At 36.0% G+C, this 24,908-nt stretch overlaps 1 protein-coding gene across 1 annotated transcript in view; it reads right to left on the bottom strand.

The window, feature by feature from the left end:
* The window catches only part of LOC123311801 (LIM domain transcription factor LMO4-B), a 56,623-nt gene that overhangs the window by 24,758 nt on the left and 6,957 nt on the right, over positions 1-24,908 (bottom strand). The window contains exons 2-3 of the mRNA XM_044895889.1: positions 6,858-7,154; positions 714-1,038 (exon numbers count right to left, since the gene is read on the bottom strand). Of these exons, the coding sequence (XP_044751824.1) occupies positions 714-1,038; positions 6,858-7,017 (485 nt within the window). The 5' untranslated portion in view covers positions 7,018-7,154. The remainder of the gene's footprint in view (positions 1-713; positions 1,039-6,857; positions 7,155-24,908) is intronic.

Raw genomic sequence — 24,908 nt, 5'->3', positions numbered from 1 at the left:
AGAGGTGATGTTTTTGGATTCCTTGGATATTTTACCGTATAAGTCCTTGACTTTTACATATATTTTAACATTAGATTCCTACCTTCGAATAAAACAAATTATTCCTTAGTCATTTTTCCAGGTTAAGTCTCGTTGAAGAGTTACAGTATACTGAAATTACACTTTCTTGTTTCCTTTTACGTTTTATTCGAATGCTTTAAATTTTGGTAGAGTTTGACTCATTTGAAGACAGGACACCCAGTATTAATGAATATTAGAAAGAATTTCTAGGAATATACAGGGTGTCCCAGGATTAATGGGAATAAATTCCCATGGAGGAATGTCTGGAAACGCTTCGTTGGAGAGTTACGTTGTTTCAAAGATGAATCTTTTTTCTCATTTCTGATCGATCTCCAGGGTCGAGAGTATTTTTTGGGCACGCTCTGGTTGTTTGTCTTTCGATTGACGACAGGAATCTACTGTTGAAATTTATGCACAAGTCAAAAACTCACCCTGCTTCTCTTCAGATTGAACTTAACAGTGGGGGGACCACCTTCAGCGCTCCGAATTTCATGGAGGAAAAGAATTGGTTGTTGAACACGTCAAGAAAGCCCTCGCAGGCAATCCACAACAAGATTCCCGATGAATTTCCCCTTTTACGAGCCCATTTCACGTCCCCGAGACGGGGGCTCATCACGTATCCAGTCGAAATTTTAATAAAAATTCATGTTTACCTCATGTAATCCTGTTTGCACAAGATCATGCCCGACCTAGTGAAGCAAGAAGTCCCAATATCGGCCAACATGGCCGCACAACACGAGCACTTCAGGCATCCGTTGTGCCAGTAACGGTCAAGCGCGTGTAAAAGAAACCTCTCGAGAATTTTTCCGCCGCAACCCCAACAAGTCCTCACTGTATTGTTATTATTGTTCGTGTTGTTATTTATATTGGGGTTGTGCATCTGCATCTGCTCCTCCTGGGTAGGACCGCCGCTGCCGATGCCCGAATGGGGGTGGTGAGGGTGCTGGTGGGGGTGTTGATCATGATGCGGGTTCACGCCTGCAAAAAAATCAGTTTTGAGTGAGACAATTTGGCAAAAAAAAATTTTAAAAGGGGCACAAAACCATACGACGATTTGTCTGTTTGGAATAGACAGATCGCAGGAAGCCATTTATTGGACCAGGGACGAGCTATAATTTGTCACGAAGAACCGAATTGTCCCTCAAGTATACCCTTGCCCACTTCTACGACCTCCAAATACCCGAAAATTGTGCAAGAAAATTTAGAATTTTTGACATTTCTCAATTTAAATTATTCTCTATCGATGATCTGAGAAAATTCGGTGAACTTAGACATCGTGATTCATTGGTTCATAGACATAGAGATTCTATGTCTCTATGTCTATGCATTGGTTAACGTCAGTTTCGGCAGCGATCACAGAACGCGGTGCTTTGAATCGATCGGACTCATAGATAGAATAACGTCGATGTTTTACATCCAAGAGAAGTTTCATTTCAAATAGCCGCCTATTTTGGCAGCTGTAAAATCAAGAACTGTAATTTTTTGACAGATGCTTATGGTACTTCTCATTTCCAAACACATGAATTCAATAATGTGGAACTCAAAAGGAAAACCTATCTCCAAATCTGACAAAATTTGTAGAAAAAAACCGCCCATAATGTAAGGCCATAGAATTCTCTTGAAGCAACAATGCAGCCGGACGAAATTGCTGACTAATAACGCCATTTTGCACCGACCCAATTTGACAGGCGACGTTTCGGTATGGCCGACCTGGAAAATATCAGAAATAGTGGCCGTACGGTACGAATCATAACCGGATGCTGCGGAATTACTACGGCAGTTACAGTTTCAATCCCGCCGTGTTTCTGCAGGTTAATAGGGGTTGATGAACGTAGACATAAAAAAATAATTTGGTCATCGACCACCGTCTGCCGGTTTAGTTGCACTGTACGCCGGGATGAACATCGACTATGTAATCATCCTAGACTCTTCCTTAACAAAAACGTTATTTTATGAATTATCCAGCGTTTGAATCAAAGTAGATTATCAATGAAATACCTATACCCAAGACAAATAAGAATGTTCAATCTACAGATTCATAGTTCTTTAGCTGAAAGAGGTTCAAATTCTTGGTTTTAGAACAACCGCAATCTACAGGACGATCTTGTCTATTTTCTTACTATCGCATGCGCCATTTTGCAACTCATTGTCCACCCCCCTGATGAAAATAACGTACCTGCTTTGAAATTTATGTTTGTTTTTGAATTTTGACACGAAATAATCACAAGTTTTCATATTTACTCGTGTGCTCTCATAAAAATGAATTCCTTTTCATTAAACAAAATTTTGATGGTGTCATTATGATATTATTCCACAAGAAAAAGTTAAGTTCAAAGATAGTTCCTGCCAATACGTATTTGTTGACAAATCATTCATTTCTCAAAACCTGATACTTTCACCAAAAATTTGGAAGAGTCCAAAATGAATCCAGGATCCTTGAATTGAATTTTCAATGTTACATTATTAATATGGTTTATTTTTTCTGATGAAATTCTTTGGAATCGATTTCAAAGAAAGATTTCGCTGTTGGTATACGCTTTGAGACATGCAAAACTGGAAAATCGATTAAATTTGATATAAAAATTCAGTGTTATACCTAATGAAAATGAACAACAATCTTTCTAGATTTGATTCAATCCGATTTAAACTGGAATTATTGAAACCTCTTTTCACGAATATTCACAAGAGATCCTAGAAGATGGATATCAAGAGAAATCTGAAGGAAACCAACGGAAATCCGGGCATATACAAGAAAATCCGAGAAAATTGAATGTTATACCTAATGTACAAGAATCTTTCTAGATTTGATTTAATCCGATGAAAACTTGAAAAGTAAAGAATCATAAAGTCTCGTTCACTCAAGAAGTATTCAAATATCATTTTATTCACTTGTTCTTCTACATTTTCAACAGTAATCTTACATACAGAGGAAAAATTTGGACTTGGTTTTTAATCTTGAGATTTCAAACACTTTAAAGTTCACGCGGAACAAGGATTATGAAGAAGTAATGATACAAATTAGTTGCCTAATCAGCAAATTGCGTTAAAATGCCAGATGCTTCGCAGAAGTAACGAGGGGATTCAATCTCCCTGTTCGATTTCGTTATCGGATGAAAGAGCCGACGAAAGAGTCGAAGCAACAAATTTCGATATTCAGGTCTCGAGGACTTATTCTCGGATCATTAAACTGCAGCAGCAGCAGCAGCAGCGATCAAAGGCCAACAAGGTACGTAAAATAAAAGGACCACGTCCCATTCCGACGAGAAGAAAACTGGACCTCCTCCAGTGGGTTAGAATTTTTCGATCCGCTTTTTCCCAAATCATTCCCCATAAGTATTCAAATGGTGTCCATTATGTAGCATTCAGACGTCACAAATCGAAACTGACAGCATACCGATGGACCTAATAAACAGATCATTTTAATGAATGACGCGCAGTTCCTCAGATACGTCCAGCAAAAAAGTTGATTTTCCCCGACCAATCAACAAATTGCTGTCGTTATTAGGTTCGCGTAGCTTGTTAGCGATTTCGATGGGTAATGGCTCAGTGATCAGCGGCTAGCCCGACGTCTACGCGGCCCGCATAAATATGAGTCGGAAGAAAGTGGAGGATGAGGGGCACGAAAATTGGGGAGACGAGACGCGTATTTCGGAAAACTACCAGCCGAATCATCGACGTAAATCGAGGATAGTTCGGAAATTCATTGGCAATTCACTTCAAAATTCGCTCAGACTGAACCGTTGCATTGAGGTCGATGAAATTCTCAGATTTATTACTAGAAGAGTTGCTCTTTCAGAATGTATATCATTCACAGATCTACGATAATTTTCCTGGAAGATAAACTACTCGAAAGACGACCTTCGAAAAATTCCCAAAAAGTTGGGTTCAGTTAAAACTTCCTCAAGACCGAACGGTTGTGCCAAAATGGATGAAATTATCAGATTTGTTACTAGAAGAGTTGCTCTTTCAGAATATGTATTACGTTTAGATCTGCGATAATTTTCCTGGAAGATAAATTACTCGAAAGATGACCTTCGAAAAATACCCAAAAAGTAGGGTTCAGTTAAAACTTCACCAAGACCGAACGGTTGTGCCAAAATGGATGAAATTATCAGATTTATTACTAGAAGATTTGCTCTTTCAGAATGTGTATCAAGTTTAGATCTACGATGATTTTCCTGGAAGCTAAACTACTCGAAAGATGACCTTCGAAAAATTCCCAAAAAGTTGGGTTCAGTTAAAACTTCCTCAAGACCAAACGGTTGTGCCGAAATGGATGAAATTCACAGATTTATCACTGGAAGAATTTCTCTTTCAGAATATGTATCACGCTCAGATCTACGATGAATTTCCTGGAAGATAAACTACTGGAAACATGACCTTCGAAAAATTTCCAAAAAGTTGGGTTCAGTTAAAACTTCATCAAGACCGAACGGTTGTGCCAAAATGGATGAAATTCTCAGATTTATCACTAGAAGAGTTGCTCTTTCAGAATATGTATCACGCTCAGATCTACGATAATTTTCCTGGAAGCTAAACGACTTGAAAGATGACCTCCGAAAAATTCCCAAAAAAATGGGGTCACTTAAAAATTCGTCAAGACCGAACGGTTGCACTGAAGTCGATGACAATTCATCGAAATAAGCCTTCATTTGAAATCATTTTTACTCCCAATATCACTATGTTTCTTCCACGGGATTTGGAAATACGCGTCGCGGAAAGCGGGGGTGTATGTGGGGTGAACTTGGGATGGGGTTCGAGATCCGACAAAGACCATTCGGATGTTCCCTACGAATAGTATTCCGGGGAAAGTTTGTTCGGCGTCTTGAGGGAGCGTAGGAACGTGCCATTGATGATTCATTATAACCTATTATTGAATTAAACGAGCCTGTAGCGATTGCATTGATGGAATTCAATAGGCAGTTCACTGACGGATTTTTACCTGCGTAACGGCGGTTGAATCGTCGAATTAACCGAAATTTTGCGAGGGTGAATGGTGGGTTAATTTTCTGGAGACGGGTACAATCGAAACTCGTCCGATGGGAAAATAGAATCTTGGCAGGAATTTGGTTCACTCTTTTGACTGATAAGTTCATGGGTAAAGCAGACATCTTTTCATTCTTCGTGGTCATCGATGAAATATGAAGGGTGTTCTTCATGGTTGCCACCTGAGTGCGTTATTATTCTTTGTGTATCTACGCCTACTCTGCCTTGTGCAACTCAATCAGAAGAAATTGTTTGGGCTTGAGTTCTTCTTGTGAATTGGTAAATTTTGGTTGCGGACTTGTAATTTTATGGCTCAGGCAATTGTTCATTACAATATCGAAATGCACTGATACATATCTGCTATACATACGAGGATGTATTGATATCTAGTTAGTCTAGACCAGTTTCATGCATAAAAAAATATTGCGTTACCATAGCAACGAACAATAACTCATTAGAAGTGTCAGTGTGAAGTTTGAGGTCACAAAAGTAAACCAGAGTTACGCAATAACTCAAAGGAAAGAAAATGTCCATCGAAATTGTTAAAATCGAAAAATTGGATTAATACCCTTGGTGATCAAAGTCCTTCGTATGCGACCGTGAAAAATTGGGCTGCAAGCTTCAAAAGAGGTAAATTTTCCATTGAAGATGATGACCGATCGGGAAGGCCAGTTTCTGTGTCAGTCCCCGAAAATATAGATGCAGTTCATGACATGATTTTATCAGACCGTCGAATTGGGCTAAAACGAATATCTGAAGCACTGAATATTTCATACGAACATGTTCATCATATAGTTCACGTCAATGTGGAAATGAGAAAAATTGCTGCAAAATGGATCCCCAAATGTTTGAATGTTGACCAAAAGCGTGCAAGGGTAGAAGCATCGCGTTCGATCTGTGCTCGATTTGAAAACGATGTGGACTTCTTAAACCGAATTGTTACTATGGATGAGACTTGGGTACATTTCTACGATCCAGAAAGAAAGCAACAATCGATGGAATGGCGACACTCTGGTTCTCCAAGATCTGAGAAGTTTCGTGTAAAAAAATCTGCTAGAAAAGTTCTTGTTTCAGTTTTTTGGGATTGCCATGGAGTAATCATGATTGATTTTTTGGATAAGGGTAGAACAATAACCGGAGATTACTATTCGACATTACTGACCACTCTACGGGGAAAAATTTAAGAGAAAAGACGCGGAAAGCTATCCAAAGGTGTTTTGTTTTTGCAGGACAACACTCCTGCACACAAATCTCATGTTGCCATGCAAAAAATTCGTGATTTAGGGTTTGAATTACTAGAACACCCCCCTTATTCACCAGATTTTGTTCCATCCGACTATCATCTCTTTCCACAACTAAAAAAAAGTTTAAAAGGTCGTAAATTTTCTTTCAACGAGGAGGTAATAAAAGCTGTGAAGGTCTGGTTTGCAGAGTAAGATTAAACTTTTTTTTTTAAAGGTCTAGAGACGTTGCAGGTTCGCTGTAATGAATTAAGAGGTGAATATGTTGAGTAATAGAATATTTTGACATTGAAATTTTGATTGGTTCTATAGTAGGCTAAAAATTTTCATTATATCCTCGTATTTTTTCACTTTACCGAGCTTACCACGTGGTTGTATATGTTGCCAAGCCTGTTTTTCTCTTCAGCATTGTCAGATTTTTGTGAAAGAGCAGTTTTTCATGCTCGATTCGATTATTTTGAAATTAACAAACCAAAAAGTGAACCAATTAAGATCGTTAGTTGTCCAATCCATAATTCAGGAGATGCTCCATCATCTCCCGCAGCTAACAAACCCTGGAAAAAGACTCACCGAGTGTATTGATGGCATGCCCGTTACTTGGATGCATCCGATTGTGATGCTGTCCTCCTCCTTGTCCAGGGTGTCCATGGAAATTGTTGTTATCGGGGGACGGCGGATGTGGAGGGGATGTGAGCTCCGTACCTCCATATGAGTGGTAGTGGGGGTTCATGGGAGCAAGTAGGGCACTGGTTGCCAGCTTGCCGATGATGGTAGCGCCGCCGAGAGCGCTGCTAGGGCTGGCGGAGCGAAATCTGGAAAGGGCACTGGACGGTGGTCAATTGGTCATCGTGCCCAGGGTAGTCTCATCTGAAAAGAGGTCTCAGGGTTAGGAAGATGGTTGCTGAAGAGTTTTGGGGGATGTTTCATGAGTAATATTTCTGAGAAATATTGTTGAAACACTTTTAAAATCGTCTGAAAAACCTTCTGTGTATAGACAACTTAAGTAACAATCATTACGTATATGAGGTCTTTTCGTTTGCATAAAAAGTGTAGCACTTTTCTACACTCGATTTGATTTACACCAGTGTAGAGGGAGTTTAGTTCATCTACACATAGTCAAAAGGAGATGTAGATAAACTACACCTCCTCTACACTGGTGTAAATTCAATCAGCAAACGAATACTAACCCAGGAAACACACCTTGGTTTAGTATACGTCTAATATTCATCCTGATGGTATATTTTTCGTTTTGGTCTATCACAGTACAAGTATTTTACGTCTATATTATACCATTTTTTCTGTAGTAGGTTTATAAAACGTCTTTTAGCGTTAGCTATATATACCACACTATATGTTTTTTGCTTATCAATAGTTTTTTCAAGAACTGAAGATTATTTTTTGTTTATATACTTCAATTATTTTGAACTCTTCGTCATATTCATCAGTTATTAGCGAAGTCTACAAGATCTCCGAATTATACGTCGAATATATTGTACTTTTCGACGTACTTCCTACACCTATATTAAACGAATATGTGATAGGTTTTTGAAATGTCTATAAGTGGAAGTCATATATACATAATGAGGTCTATTTTGTCTCCCAGTTGTGTTTTTACGATTGGAACAATATGCATCCTACAATATATATCGCTTTTTTCCCAGCTTTAATAATTTTTCATAAGTTATAAAACTAGGTCTATAAAGTTCCACAAATTATACGACTATAAATCGTACATATTTCAACCTACCTTCCTACTCCATGAACTTAGGTATATTAAACGGATATATGGCGGGATTCAATCTGTCTATTAGCGAATTTTTTTAACACTCATCATTGAGGTCTACACTGGACAAATATATGAATGGTTTCAAATATGACTATTATTATAAGCCATATGTAGATACCTACTACATTACTTCTAGTTATCAGGGAGAAAAAAAAATACAGGTCCTTCATTCATTATTGTCTTATCGATGTTTCTGAGTTTTATACACCTAGTACATATAGTTCCAAACATTCAAGTTTTTTGAAGTTGAAAAAGCGATTCAGCTTATATAAGTGATATTACACATATAATATCTTTGATTAAAAAAGTCCCCCGATTCGACAATTCACAGCGTTGTCACATGAAATGAAATAATGTCCTGTCCACACACTGATTGCTTACACCATCAAAGATTCTGCTGTCTATACTTGTGATCTGGAAAACTGAATGAGCCCTCTTCAATTACTATTCACTTGATATAATTGTAGTCTACTAGTTCTAATTCAAACAAGTAAACAAGCCTAGCAGATTCATGAGAATGTTCAAGATCTACTACATTTTTAATAGCCTGGCAACGTTGGTGCCATGTTAACGTAGGCAGAGGATTGAGGATCTACGCAGGCCCGACCGGCCAATAGGCAATTAGTTATCGTTATCGTTACGATACACGCATGTGGCAGTCACGCCGTGTTTCTATGCTATTCGGCATGCGCTTTTCGTAGTTCGTTCTCCTTGTCGTCCATCTTGAAAAAGTTTCGTAAGCTGTGTGTGTTTACTGTGTTTGTTTTGTCTGGAGGAAATTAATTGTTCTTTGTCATAAGTGATTGAAATGGATTCTGATTAAACATAGTGATGGACATGTTTAAACATCTGCTAAAAAACAAAATGACATAACCGATTTTGAAGAAAGCTCTCTATTTTCAAGTCTACTAATATGATGAAAAAGATATTTGGTATGTTTGGTTCGACATGTTTTTTTTTCTCCTAAAACTAACTGAAATAATATTTTACAGAGGCCGTAGTGCTGATGTGGGTACATCTGATTGAAGCAATCTAAAAATAAAGGAATAGACCATTATATTTATTTAAAGAGGTGTGCTCAATGTATATACCTAAATTTTGAAAACTACTATTTTATTATTTTCTGAATAAATTGGTTTGAGACCCAAATAGTTTTAAATTTAGTTTTCCTAAAATCCGATTGACACTACGTTATGTCTTATTCGAAACTATGAAAAGGATAAGTATGGAAGAGGGTAAGATTGTTATAATAAATGTTGAAGATTGACTATGTTCAGAACAGTAATATCTAACAACAAATAAGCCTAATGTTCATTCATACGATATTCGGCAATATAAACGATGATCCGAAAGTGCATTTATTGTTCTTTTAATTTATTATATTCGAAATCATCGATCAAAACACATTAATGCAATTTCGGATCATCGTATCGTCGGATATCGTATACATGAACAGTAGGTCTAACGTTGTTCAGAGACGTCTATTACTGATACTTAATTATAGTACAAAATACGATTATTAAACATCTATTTTTGGTACATTGAAGTCGTTGAAATATAGTCTATAATATATGAGTTGTGAACGTTTATAGACGACTGGTTTTCGACGTAATTTCTGAATTACTTAAGTAGTCTAAAAGACGTATATGAAATACGAGTATCAGACGTATATAAAATACGAATAGGAGACGTATATCCAGAATTGATTTTATACGTCTACCACGCGGACATTTGTCCTTCTGATTTTGGTCTAATGAAACCGTATTTATACGTCGGAATAAGTTGACTTATATATGTTTAATAAACGAAAGGTGGTTTCCTGGGAAAATCGAGTGTAGAAAAGTCCTACACTTTTTTTTAAACAGACTGCTAGAGTCATTCGGGGTAACTGAGCGCAGTGGGTAAGTGTGCGCAGTGCGTATATCTCGACATTGCAATGTATGAAAGAGGGGTTCATTTGGGTGAAGCAAGGGCGCAGAATCGCCATATTAGTTTTTCATAGAAGTGCGCCGTGACACGTTTCTATATGAGAAGTTCCAGCAAACCAACATGTTCATCAATACGACGATACGTTTACTTATCGTACTAATTTTTTTGACTTACATCGAAATTCAGTACTTCGAACAAGCCAAAAGGCTCAACTGGTGGTTTATCGGAGATTTGCAGCCTCTTAAAGCTCAGATGTGGTTTCGTTCAGCATGTCACTTAGGTACATTGTGAGTTTCGTCTAATATAGATTTGACCAGGACATTGTGAACTTTGTGTAAATGTGTGATGATAAAAGATTACCTATTGATTTATAAGAACGGTTATTCGTCAAATTAAGAAGCTTCCTATGTAGGGTTCTCATTCTCAGTCTGTAGACGTAAAAAGATACTTACAAAAACCTTGAAATCAAGGTTCAATATAGTATTTCTTCGTAGTGCTCTCAGTCTATTCATCAACGATGAAAGTTTGAGGAATGTTTATTGCAAAACGAGTTGATTTGTGGGTGTAACAGAAAAAAACGCTTTCAATTGTTTGGCATGTGCACTTTTTAATGGTCAAAAACGTGGCATTAATTGTTTGGCATGTGTACTTTTTAATAGTCAAAAACGTGGCAGAAGATGTGACTTATTTCATTTGAGTGACAAAATAAAAAAACAAACCTAAAACAAAACGAAAAAGTTGAACAAAATAGGTTCAATCTCCATAAACAACGAATCTTCAGCATTGGTCTCTTCATTCACGAAGATTGTCCACATCACAATAAAATAACAACTGAAATCACATATTCCATCACCTCATTTTCTACATTTTTTGATTTAAATATTCGATGGATATTCAATTTTTAACCATATATATTTTGTTCTTTTTCTTTAGGTTCATTTATTGATGCACTTTTCAATTTTATATTGTTAAATTGCGATAACGTTTATAATGAATGAATAAATGTGCTACCCTGATTATTTGTCATGTGGAAAGGTTTCTCGTTCAAATTAAATCTAGCAACCCTTTGACAAGGTTCCGATTGGGGACTCCCTTCAATGATTTATGATCTCCTGATCGTTATGTCTCTGAAGGGATAGGGCTTCCTATTTCTAAATGATTTAAGAGGCAATTTCTCCCTCCACAATACACATGACAATTTATTATATCGTAATGAAAATTTCAAAATATTAATTAATATTTACTTCACAAGCAACTTCGTGTTCAACATTTGAGTGAATTCACCAAACACAAGGGATATTTCATTGTTTCAATCCTTTTACTTGACAGAAATTGAAGCTCCTAGTACTTCATATGACGTGGGTTTTTTAAATACTAAACCATGCGTTATACGAAAAGTTTGAAAATCATAAGGATTGAAATTTGAAGTAAAGAGGTTCTATTTCTATCATTATTAAAAAAATTCTTGATAGGTGGTAGGTACTAGGTATTTGGCAATACTCCTTCGATATATCTTGATACATAAATCTCAGTCCTGTGATCCATACACGGACGTATCGTAAAACATACAAAAAAACAATTTTCACCTCTGTCCACAAAGTCGTTCAAAAGTACCTACTTGTAAACCATAATCATTAAACAAGCATACCGTGGTACATAGAAGATTTTCTGAGAATCAGGGACATTCTACACATTTTATGATAGGGTTCCACCTAATAAATGCCATCTGGTTGAGCCTTGTTAGAATGAATTACCCTCAGAAGTTATAAATCACTACAATTTTCTCAAGCACCCAGGTGGATGTCTATGTGAAACCAGACATTTAGGTGATAAAATGCAATATGGGATTTTTGTAGATTTGAGGTACAATTATTAACAAATTTTCACTTCTCTTAAACAGCTCTAAATTTTTATATTTTTGTTCAGATTTTAATTTTGAGATATCATTCGTTTTGAATTCAACTGTATTATCCAGCTCAATCATAAATAACGAACATATTATAAAAAATAATAACAGGTACAAGAATTAATCAACTCTAAAACTCTAAAACTGATGAATTTATTAATCATATTTAAAGAGTTGATTTCTTGTAAGGTTAATGGTGTTATTAATAAAGTTAATAAGCTAAAAAATTATAATAATAATAGTGAATTCAATATTATTTAGAAGGTAATGATTGAAATCGATTAGGAAGAAAAAAAATGTAAGAAAATATCCTTAAAATATTCAGAATGAGACTGATCTGAACATATGTTTGGATAGTTTTCCTTGATTATATTCCCCAAGCTTGTAACTACCATTTCCATTGATATGCGGAAATATAGCAAAGAAATTGGGGATTGCAAGCGATTAAAAACCTATAGAAAATGAGGTTGACAGTAAATAACTATGTATCATGAAAAAAATAATCAATATTTTTCATTTTGTATCATTTATATTTATTTTTAATATTATTTTTTTGTGATTGAATCCAAAAGAACATAACAATGAATGAAGAGAAATGGGTAAGTATAGCCAATTCTGAAAGATCTATCGGTGGGGGTTCTTATCCGGATTAGCATCTACCCAAACAGCCATTTGGTTAAACGAAACACGTGTCTATTATTTCTTAATACTCTTCTTGCTGATAAGAAACCACAATGAAGGTGACAAAAATTTACCTGCTAATAGCTCCAAACAAGTTTTGCACAGTTCATTCGATAAGATCATTATGCTCATGGGGCAAAATAAACTTAGCCTCGAAACTAGCAGGCTAGGAGATTCACCTTTTTGAGCAGATTTACCTTTAAAAAACCAATTTGAAATTAATTTTATTGCAGTCGATGCTTAATTATTTTAATTGTCCGGAATTTCTTCGAGTTATCGATCATGGTTGACTCACTATGAATGTGCAACGTATTGTTTAACGAATATTTTAATGGAAAATTAGTTTTTCGATTCGATATCCTCACAAAATTTCGGTTAAATATGCGGAATATTAGCGTTATTCGCAATTAAGCCATAATAATTATGATATAATATAAAATATTCGGTGTTACGCGAAAGCGTAAATCAAGATTATATTGAAAACCGATTTATACTAATTGCGTTACTGGAGGGTTAGGAATTCCAACGAGGGGTGCACCATGGGGTAGCCACCCCTCGAAATAAATTGGGCGAGGGTTATCATCCCCAGGGAAAAGGGACAATGGGTCTGCGACTGAAACCTCACACGGGGAATCAACATTCATAATGTTATAATTACGTCTAGCTCTAGTATATATGAATCTGTCGAAATATTTTGATGTTTTAATAAATTTTATTTACGGAAATTCAAATAGGTAGATTTTTATGCATATTTTGAGATGGATCCGGAAGGATGAAGATATATTTTTGGCCACAATTTTACTACCCTCAAAACGGATCGTTATCACATTTTTCTGCAATAACAAAACACCTTTGGATAGCCTTCCGCGTCTTTTCTCTTTGATTTTTTCCCGTAGAGTGGTCAGTAATGTCGAATAGTAATTTACGGTTATTGTTCTACCCTTATCCAAAATATCAATCTTGATTACTCCATGGAAATCCCAAAAAACTGAAGCAAGAACTTTTCTAGCAGATTTTTGGACACGAAACTTAGTATGTCTAGGAGAACTAGAGTGTCGCCATTCCATCGATTGTTGCTTTGTTTCTGGATCGTAGAAATGTACCCAAGTCTCATCCAAAGTAACAATTCGGTTTAAGAAGTCTACATCGTTTTCAAATCGAGCACAGATCGAACGCGATGCGGTTGATGCTTCTACGCTTGCACGCTTTTGGTCCACATTCAAACATTTGGGGATCCATTTTGCAGCAATTTTTCTCATGTCCAAATTGACGTGAACTTCATGATGAACTCGTTCGTATGAAATATTCAGTGCTTGAGATATCCGTTTTAGCCCAATTCGACGGTCTGATAAAAACATGTCATGAACTGCATCGATATTTTCGGGGACTTACACAGAAACTGGCCTTCCCGATCGGTCATCATCTTCAATGGAAAATTTACCTCTTTTGAAGCTTGTAGCTTGTTGTTGTAGTGTAATTTTTCACGGTCGCATACGAAGGACATTGATCACCAAGGGTATCAAGCCTATCTTCGTAAATCTGCTTACCTCTGAACTCTTTTAAATACAGGTACTTGATGATGGGTCGATACTCAAATTTTTCGATTTTCACAATTTCGGTGGACATCTTCTTTCTTTTAATTTATTGCGCAACTCTGGTTTACTTTTCGACCTCAAACTTCACAATGACACTTCTAATGAGTTATTGTTCGTTGCTATGGTAACGCAATATTTTGTTCTATGCATGGAACTGGTTTAGGCTAACTAGACATCAATACATATATAGTTATTTTCATTTATTTTTTCAGAGATCTAGGTTTTAAACTTTAATGAGGGGTTATGATCTGTTGAATGTTAAACTTCAAAGAAATGAGAACCTAACCTATTATTATAACACCTTTTCGATGTCTCCTTCATGACTCATAAAAGACAATGACCCGATATCTTTCCAAAACCCCATAAAATCCAATTCGTGTGAGAACCGCCTCTATGATTAACGCGCTCCATCCATCTTTTAATCATAATCCACCCACGTTCTCGAAAATCCCCACCCCCGTCCGATGAAATTCGAACACAATGGACACGTGAAATTCGAAATTGTCGGCACTTGTGAAAGAATTGTTAATCGATAGGTCGCAGGTTCAAATTCCGCCTCAGGTATGGATGCTATCGTAGTTGTCCATCTGCCAGACATATGGTATGCAAATGAACCGCTCTCTAGCTTCAGTGCCCAATTTTCATACTTGCTCATTTCTAACGAATGACTGAATTTAATTGAACCAGCTCTAATGAAACGAAGAGAGGGGGATTGTTAATTTTAACGAAGGGCCCTTTTTTGTGCGCTGGAATCTTCGGAATACGAAAGGCTAGATCAATCCAAGTTGCACGTGGTGTGTTGTCTGTCGACATTTTGATGCAGATGAGTGGCAGCTTATCTACAGTTAATATTACGTAATTCTTTCTCTGAATATTTTCTTCGAACAGAGCTTGTATTAACAATGATGATCCTTGTCAATAACAACGCTGATAGTACATTTTTTCCAATAGGTTTCCTTGGAATGATTCATTTCCAATATCCACTATATTAAATTGAAATTAAAAACACTGCAAATTGTAAAAAATCCTTTCTATAGGAAGTAAAAATTGGTTTAATTACATGACTGTAATTAACGTCCTATATACCTAGTTGCAGAAACGTCCATAAAAAATTAATACTTTATTAAAATTTAAAACTGTAATTTTTGGAGGGTATAATGGAGGATTGAAATTTTAATGGAGCATTAAATTTTTACAGACTTGCCTGCAAACTGCAACTGAGCGTATGTGGCAGCTGATTTTGGAGCTTGAGATTAGACATCAGCCATAGTATTCAGTTTATATACAGGGTGTCCCACGCTGGGTGGCCTATTGAGACGTTTACAGATAGCCGATGATAGAATTGTTCTGAAAATTTGGTTACTAGGATTCACGCTTCTGATCTATCTGACTGAAATATTTTCTTTGTTGCTACATTGTCGCTTTCACGAAAAAATACCACAATATCCGTTATTTCAAATGGGTCATCCTACTTATTATAACTTTTCTCGCTTTGCTATCCCCATCTGATTATTTTTATCTGATACTCCCCTATCCCTATTCCTGATACTTTCGGAGAGTAATGTTTTTCCACAAAAAATTGCCAAAAACGTAGATCCAATGAAATAGGCAGCTCAGGACAATCGTGATTTCATGTCCCTGAGATCCTGACGATTAGTTTCGTGTAGAAAAAAACTTTGTTTTTGATGTACAGGCTGTTCCAAAATTCTTCGTATTGTCACTCGATACAAAAACTATGGAAGTGAGGGTTCTTAGAATGCCTTGCTAATTTCATCTAACAAACACAATTCCTTGTATGAATGGGACAAACACCTTCAGTAGCCTATTTCATTGGATCAATGCTTTCGTAAATTTTTTGTGGAAACAGCATAAGTGGGAGGTTTTAGATTACTGCTTCAATTGGGTGAAAGGAGTAGCTGAAATGCTCCATGTACGTAATGCTTTCGACTTTTCAAGAAGGGTGATTTTAGCATTGAAGACAAGCCTCCTTGTGCAAAGTTGAAAGGGTGGAATCACTAAAATCGTACAAAAATATTTGGAAACGGTCGAGTGAAACATTTTACCAGCGATGGAGAACACTTACTTTGAATGATTTGTTCATTGATTTGTTTTAAGTTAGGTAAACGATTTGGACCGTAAAAATTTTTGTAGTTTATATTCATATAAAAAAATCTTCGAATTTGTTTTTATAACGCATCAATTTCTTTCCGATTAGGGGCGAAAATGAACATATCGACGAAGTGTTTGTTGGTAACATTAGAACACTGGTTAGTACCATATAATTTTACGATAGGTTATACTGTCGCTTTCATGTCGCAATAAAAGACTTGATAATTGGATACTGTTGAGTCACTAATCGTTCAAACTCGGCGAAGAAATCGTGACAATCTTTAACGAGTTTTCCATGGATATCGAAGTCAAAAGGTCATGGTAATGACCTTTTCATTTTTAGTAATCGCCAAACGACTTTTGTCTCGTTTCTCATTTCAAAAGAGGCGATTTCACGGTATTTTCTCCCAACAATTGAAATCCACATCATTTCACGATAGATAATTATATTTCAGGCTCATTTTCGAACAAATTAAATTCATTTCCGGCTGATTCTGATTTCATCAATTGAAGTATATACGAAAATTGTAATTGAAAATCAAAATCGGTAACAAGCTTTCTAACCCTGTATCATACTTAGAACGGATGACACATTCTCGAGCTCTTTTTTCCAGAGTAATCCAAATCTGAAAACAGGACCGGAATATCATTTCTAGATTTTGAGTTATAAACAAAAATTGAAATTTTGACGATTTAGAAAAGTTCTTATAACTTTTTTATCTTCGAAGTTACAGATCTGAAACTTGAACCTTCTTAGGCACTTTTATACGGAGTATCTACTGACAAAATATTCCTTCGAAATTCAAAAATAAATTTTTTTATAAAAGTCTGCATTTAAAACGAACGAAAGTTCGCCTAATGATTCGAAATGAAAATATATTTTGAGCTCGTCTCTAAGTAATAAAGTGCCTGTAGTAGGTTCAAGTTTCAGATCTGTAACTTCAACGACGAAAAAGTTATGAGAATTTTTCGAAATCGTCAAAATCTCATCTTTTGCTAATAACTCAAAACCGGCTACGGTTTTCAACTTCTTTGTTTCTCTGAAAAATAGCTAAGAAAAGTGCCATCCATTTTCTTCTAGCTGCTATAGTTCTCGAGATCCTCTCAGTAGACAACGAATTTTGCCCACCCTGTTCAGAATGCCTTTAGTCTAGTCAATAAGTTCGAATAAATTGGTGTTCGAGCTATAACAGTTCAATTTCTAATTATGGTTATGTCTCTTTCCGATCCACAGCAACAAACTAGCTTCTTTGAACAACTCTATCTATATTTGTAGAAAAAAAAATGTACTGCCCTTTCGACAATTTTTGTCAATTTTCTTATAAACCCTTTCTGCCCAAAGTCTCAGAGCTATCCGAATAAATAAACAAAGATTTATTGTTGCATGCATTAATGTGTTCTCTACTTTACATTCTGTCCATCCCCTTTCGCCGCCCATGGGGTCGCATCACCCCAGGCAATGAACCCTTTCGCAGGGTGAGCGACCATCAACAAGTCTGCAGAATGAATTGCACCTACCCGTTCGCAATTTAGGTTAGCAATAAATTGTTTTTAATTCCGTCTAATCAGAACGGCATTCAAATTTACGAATGAAGAATATCTTGCCAATTCAGTACGTGAGGGAGTCCCTAGATTACGTAGCCGCTTCCAGTAAGGGATGATGCACTGATGCCACATCTCTTTTGGTTCATAAATCTTTCGTAGTCGATAGGAAAGAAAGAAAGAATTCAATCACATATCACAAATTTATCGAAAATCTCATTTCATGTTTACTATTCCAAATCGTATTTGCCACACAGTCAGTTGTACAGGGTGGGCAAAATTCGTTGTCTACTGAGAGGATCTCGAGAACTATGAGAGCTAGAAGAAAACGGATGACAATTTCCAAACTCTTTTTCAGAGAAACAAAGAATGGTAAAAACCTTAGCCTTTTAAGATTTTGCGTTTTTGAGTTATTAGCAAAAAATGAGATTTTGGCGATTTCGAAAAGTTCTCATAACTTTTTTGTCTTTGGAGTTACAGATCTGAAACTTCAAACTTTTTAGGCACTTTCATACGTAGAATCTACAGACAAAAAGTTTCTGTTTCCAATTCAAAAATAACAAGTTTATAAAAGTTTTAAAAAACCAAAGTTTTTTTTTTATAATAACTTAAAAAGCGAAGAATCGTAGGAGGCTACGGTTTCCACAATTCTTTGTTTCTCTGAAAAAGAGCTCGGAAATGTTATCCGTTTTCTTCTAGCTCTTATAATTCTCGAGATCCCCTCAGTGGACAACGAATTTTGCCCACCCTGTACATTTGCACCGAGTAAACTGCAAAATTGGGGATTGAAATACCTTTAATCGAAAACAAGTGAAGATAATCACTTCAAATTTCCAGAAAGAACCTTTTTTTCCTTGTGCTTCAAATTGTAGATGAGAAAACCCACAAAAAGTTTCGAAAAAATTCGGACTCATCCCAAAATATCCCTCAATTTCGCTTCAAAGGTTAAATATTTTTAAATAACACAGCTCACATTTTCATTGAAGTTCCATAGCAAACTACATACTTAAAAATTCAATTGTTTTGAAAGTTTACGTCTAGGCATTATTGAAAACAAAAGTGGTCTTTGACTTGTACAAATATTTTAACAGTAGATTCTTTAGGTCAAAAGAAACACTTTTTGCCTTTACCATTTTTTACGAATCGGCTCGGTTTAAAAGATACAGGCTGTTGAAAAATCATAAAAATTATTGTTTTTAGTTCTATCTCACAAACGGTTCTATCGAATGAAATGAACATAGTTTCTCATTTATTTAATGAATCTTTTTGGAGCACAAGATATCACCCACGTCTTCTAGTTTTCTCATCATGACCATTACATACTATAAGAATACCAAAAATTCAAAGAACCCAACTCTTGAAACTAAGTTGGACGCTATCTAATGAATATTTCAAGATTTTGTTAAATAAAAGTATTGCTCATATTCTCTCGTAAAATGCGCCGTTTTTGAGTAATTTGAATTAAAAAGTATCTGTGAGATTTGAAAAATTGGTTACTTTGGCCAAATACAAATCTGTTTAAAAGATCCACAGATGTGTAGTGTCACAGATTTAGCTAGTTATTATGAAGGTAATTTCGTTTTTCCAGGGGTGGCACAGCTCATTATGAAAACTTAAAATGGCTATATCTTTTTATCAGGGCCGAATTGGAAAAAATGGCATAGGAAAAAAGTGTTTCTTTTGACCCCAAGAACCTGCAGTTAAAATGTTTGTACGAGTCAAACACTCATCCTGTGTGCTGAGTTTGTATCTTCAAAAGACGCTTGGAAATTCTTTGTATGGTGGCATTCGATTTTTGTGCAAATTTCAATTTTAATCTCACTCTGGATAATAGACCAAAATTTTTTTTATGCGTTTTTCGAAATAAACTTTGATTTTCAGTAGGGAAATGTTGTCGACAATAGCGAACAGAATGAGCATCGACCAATTTCGATAAAATATGATGAGAAACACATCAAGAAACTTTCGCAGTTTCGTTTCCAGCATCCGGCAACGTGGTCCTCTCCCCGCTATACCGCAGAAGTTCCGCTAATAGAGGACATTCAAGTCCTCGAATTTATACAACGGCAGTTAATAAGAGGGAGGAATTAATTGGAAGAATACAGAATGCTCGTAACGATATGGGGGTAACAGGCACGAATTAATTCCGTAGGAAATTCTCTCCCGGGCGTTGCCTAAATACATCCAATTAAACGGTTTTTAGTGTATTTTAGTCCGGCTGCTCCACGGGCATGCTCAGCCGTAATGCTTGAGAAGGCTTTCCGTTTATTCATCTGGCGTTTTCTTACGTTGATTGAAGTCTGCGCTCCTTGTTAAGGGGGACCACTATGCAAGTTTCGAGTATTAGGACGAATTCCTTATTTATTGTCTGCATCAAAAGATGCTTTGATATCTCCCTTTTGCATCATTATGTCCTTTGATGAGGTTATGCCCTGCGTTCGTTTCCTAATACCATTCGCATGGTATGAATACTGAAAGATATCCCAAAATTAACTAAAGATTCGAGTTTGCCGCCATTTACCAGTAAAATATATTTGACAGCTGACAGTTTAAGGTTGTAGAAATAGTGTTACACGTAGTTGGGGAGCCCAAGAGGGAAATTCGGGGTTTATTCGAGCGTGTCAGATTAATATAAGGGGAGATACCTTGGACCCTGTAAACTGTAGAGTATCTCTACCAAAAATTAGGCCTGTATATATATAATAGAGGGAATTGTTTAGGACAGCCTGTTAGAATAGTAAAAAAAAAACGATCATCATTATCGTCCTCTAACTCGTAAACGGTTAGGAGTATGTAAAATTGCTTCAGACAAAAGTTGTAGAGAATTTTATTATCTACAACTTTTATGATGAATACAGAAACGATTAGAGGTACAGGAAGGGAGATAATCTAAAAAAAATGCCTTTTTATCATATTCAAACCGTCAGTTAAATGGTCAACTTGTCTGCAACATCAAGATTAACCATCTGTATGAAAATCTGACACCCTCGAGTATGTACAAGTAATGATTATTATTCGCATTTTCAAAGGATCACTGTGACCTTGTGTCACGTCCGAATTGTCAGTCTCTTGAAAAGTAGCTTCCTATGGGTTCAATTAATATATTTTCTAAAAGTGAAAATAATTCAGGTTGGAATAGAGAATAGACACTGACACAGTATTTTTAATTCTGTACTTTTGTTGGATATACCAGTTTTTAACCACAATATTCCAAATCAAGATACGCCAAATGTTTTCTTAGTAATATGACAAACCAACTATACAGTTTCTTCGATCGTTGTTCTCAAATATGCTGAAACGAGCAGAAGGGCGTTCATATCGATGAATATTCAGATGAAAATTAACCTCATATTATAGCTCTTCTTCATGCGCACCAACCATAAAATCTGCTCACTAATTAATGACGTCATGACAGAATGCATACGTCACAAAAGGCGAAAATAAGTGATTACTTATTATCTGCACCGGTAATCTGTTATTATTCCATTATTTTTATTCATATAGGAAACATTTCGGATGTAAATCAAGGTAGTACGTAACAAATGGACTGAATTTCCAGTTCAACTCGAGGGGTTCTTGCTACACAGGTGGTCCAGTGCATCAACATGTCTAATCTCACTGACGGCATTTCTAAGGTATCCTACTATTACTGACCCAGGCTTTACACGCATATTTCCACTCTTTCAATTTGGATCATAATTACAACAGATGTAAGATAATGAGCGCATTCCGAAAAGAAATTGCCTTAGGTTACCTGCTGGATGTAATCACCGAAAAATTTCAGCTTGGCTTTATAAATATTTCCACGTATTTGAATTATTTCAGTCCTTGAGTCCAACAAATTTTTAGTAGGTTCATCGTATCATCAAGATTAAGAACATATGTATGAAATGAATCATAGAAAATGGCAGTTTCTCAATTTTTGTTCATAAATCAAAATCTATTAATGATAGGCCGGCTCTGTTTGTAGATTTGGATTAGGCAGTAAAAAGAGGTTGAGAATTTGTCATCCGTTTTCCTTCTAGCTGCTAGGTCTCGAGATTCCCTCAGTAGACAACGGATTTTGCTCAGCCTGTACAGAATGAGCATTTGACTTTTACATATATTTCGACAGTATATTCTTGAGCTCGAAAGAAACAGTTTTTTTCCTTTGCCGCCTTTTCCGATTCAGCCTAGATAAACAGATATGGCCATTATACGAGAAAATGATATGAAGAACACTTTTTGTGTTCTTTGTGTTGGTCAAATATTCATTAGTGAACGTTCAGCTAACTCTTAAAAGTTGGCTCTCGAGTTGGGTTCTTTGAACTTCTGGTATTTTATGGTATGTAATGGTCATATAAAGAAACTGGAAAATTTGCGTGGAAGTTTGAATATGGAAAAGGTTAATCACATCCATCAAAAACTATATTCAGAAAATTATTCCAATCGATAAAATAGTTTGTGAAATATAACATATTTTTAAGGGGGTTTTCAACAGCCTGTATCATTTCAACCGAACCGAATTGGAAAAAATGGTAAATGGTTACTGACTCTGACTACATCTAACACTTATCTGAATAGTGATAAATCTCAAAAATAAACATTTATACAGGTACTGAAAGTACAACAAACAAATTAAACAAAAAAAGATTAAGTAAGTAAAGGAGGATTTTGAGCACTGAAACCGGCAACGTAAGTAGGATAACTGAATACAAATTTGGAAGAACATATTGAATTTGCAAAACGTGGAAAAAATTGGAGATTTACGAACAGAGTTAGTACGTGGTGTAGCCAGACAAAATAAGTTAATTTTCGAATAGAATGTCAACAGTTTTTTCACGTCAGGACACGGCTGACCTAGCAGAAACTACCGGAAACGGTACTTTGAACCTGCAAATTATTTATCGAAAAATAATATCGTAAAATGAGAAATCACATTGAAATGGACTTTCAATTAAATTTTTTACGAAAAAGGCGGCCAATCTCAATTCGCGAACAATTTTAATGTCAAATTCACGGCTCATTACCGAAGATAACAACACCAATTAACATCTTTTAAGTTGCCGTCCTTGAAAACGACACAGACATCCCCGATGAATGTTTAAAGTGGCACCGCCGTATCACCCAGAGATTACGGGGTATAAATACCAAATATTTTATCGTTTCATCAAATTCATCCGAAATGCACACAAATATTTCGAAGCCCGGCGACTTGAATAGCAGAGCCAGCGGAGTTTTGGTCAGAGGTAAGGCGAAGTTTTAAAGAAAACCGGTCTGGCTGTTGTTAAGGTCGACGAAACGGTGCAAGAGCCATAATACCTCTCCTTGCCTATTATGTGGGGGAAGGAAAAAGCGCTATAGGTAGTCTTTATTGAAGAATGCGGCCGGTTTTACTTAAAACTTGCAAATCGAACATGAGACGGGGATTGTGTTTATAATGAGGCCGAAATTGATGGCGAGATACCGCAAGGGCATACGTCTTTTGTTCTGGATTTACGTTTACATGTTGTAAACTGCAGCCTATCTGCCGACAATCACATCGACATTATACAGGGTATCCCAGATGTGGATGTCGACTTCTGGGACACTCTGTATAATGACTGCGACATGAGATTGGGTTTCAAAGTTCCTTATGCACAAATGGCTTTCGGTTAATTTACTCAATTTATGGTATAGTCCATTCAAGAATGATTGGCATCCCGGTTGGCTATGGAAAATCGAATTTAAGTTGGTAATAGCCCATAAGTTACATAAGATTTTGTGTTGCGGAATTGAGGTTGGTATTACGAATGAACAGTGACCTATTATATGTGAATCTATGCACTGACCGAAGATAATCTGAATTTTGTGTCTACTGCTGTTTATGTTCTTCTTAAATTGAAAACATAATTGTATCAACATTGAATGCTGATTAATATGCTCTGAATTTGAATATTTGTTTTTTTCAAACTTGGATTTTATTTATATATTTTAGTTCTACGATTGAAACTACAGAAATTAAGGGTATCTGTGACAAGATAAAGCTGTGTCTGGACTTTCAAGGTCTACAATCATTGTTGAATGGACTCAAGCAACAAAAAATCATTTCTAGCACAAATAGTGAGGATGGCCATTTAAAGAAAATCAACTACATTAAAACTAAAAGTTGAATTTTTTTACATAATAGCGTTTCATTTTTCTCATTATAATGGGTATAAATAACATCCTCAAACATTTTCGTCTCTGGTGAATAGTTAACGATCGTTCTAGTTAATCAGAATTTTTATTTATCAGCTCATTAGAACCGTAAATAAAACGCTGTAGATTAATCGCAGGGGCAGTTTGCCAAGCGTTCCAATATATTTCAAACAGTGCAGACCTAATTATCTATGAATAATTACTTTTTCCTCGATATTATATAAGGTTGCCAGACCCAATCTATTTTGTATTCGAGTATTCAAGGAATTTCCTGATCCATCGATCGCAATGAGCGGCAGCAGAATTTAACGAAGCAGACTTGATTGGAAAAGTACATTTATTTCAACAGAAGATTCTTGAGATCGAAAGAAACACTTTTTCCCCCTTACAATTTTTCCAAATTTCCAAACAAACATACCTACAGAAGGTAGGTTTTCGAGTTATTTGATATTACAAAAAAAAAACAATTTCGCCTAAATGCAACTATGTTCAAATGTTCCACAGACGTGTATTGTCATAGATTTAGCTCGTCATTCTGAAGCATAGACATAGAGACTATGTCTATGTCTATGTTCTGAAGGGAATTGGGTTTTTCCAGGGGTGGGATAACTCATTATGAAAATTTGAAGTGGCCGAATCGGGGAAAATAGTAAAGGAAAAAAGTAAAAGCGTATTTTAATTAAAATACTGCCAAAACGATGTTTTCTTTCCTATATATCGCCCTTTCCGATGTTGACGGGCAATTCTGTGCGCAATAATTGAGATCTTGCTGAATCAAATTTCATTCCCAATAACACGAGAAAGTTCGTCTCATCTGTGGTACATGATTTCCGTTTTGGTACGAAGCCGACCTCGAATTCTTCACGGTAAAACACCAGCCGCATCTGCTCTCATCAACACATTTAATGATGGTT

Source organism: Coccinella septempunctata, chromosome 4 (genome assembly GCF_907165205.1).
Source record: "Coccinella septempunctata chromosome 4, icCocSept1.1, whole genome shotgun sequence".
Classification (NCBI taxonomy): domain Eukaryota; kingdom Metazoa; phylum Arthropoda; class Insecta; order Coleoptera; family Coccinellidae; genus Coccinella; species Coccinella septempunctata.
The sequence above is the reverse complement of the archived record's forward strand: the minus strand, read 5'-3'. Positions and strand labels throughout refer to the sequence as shown.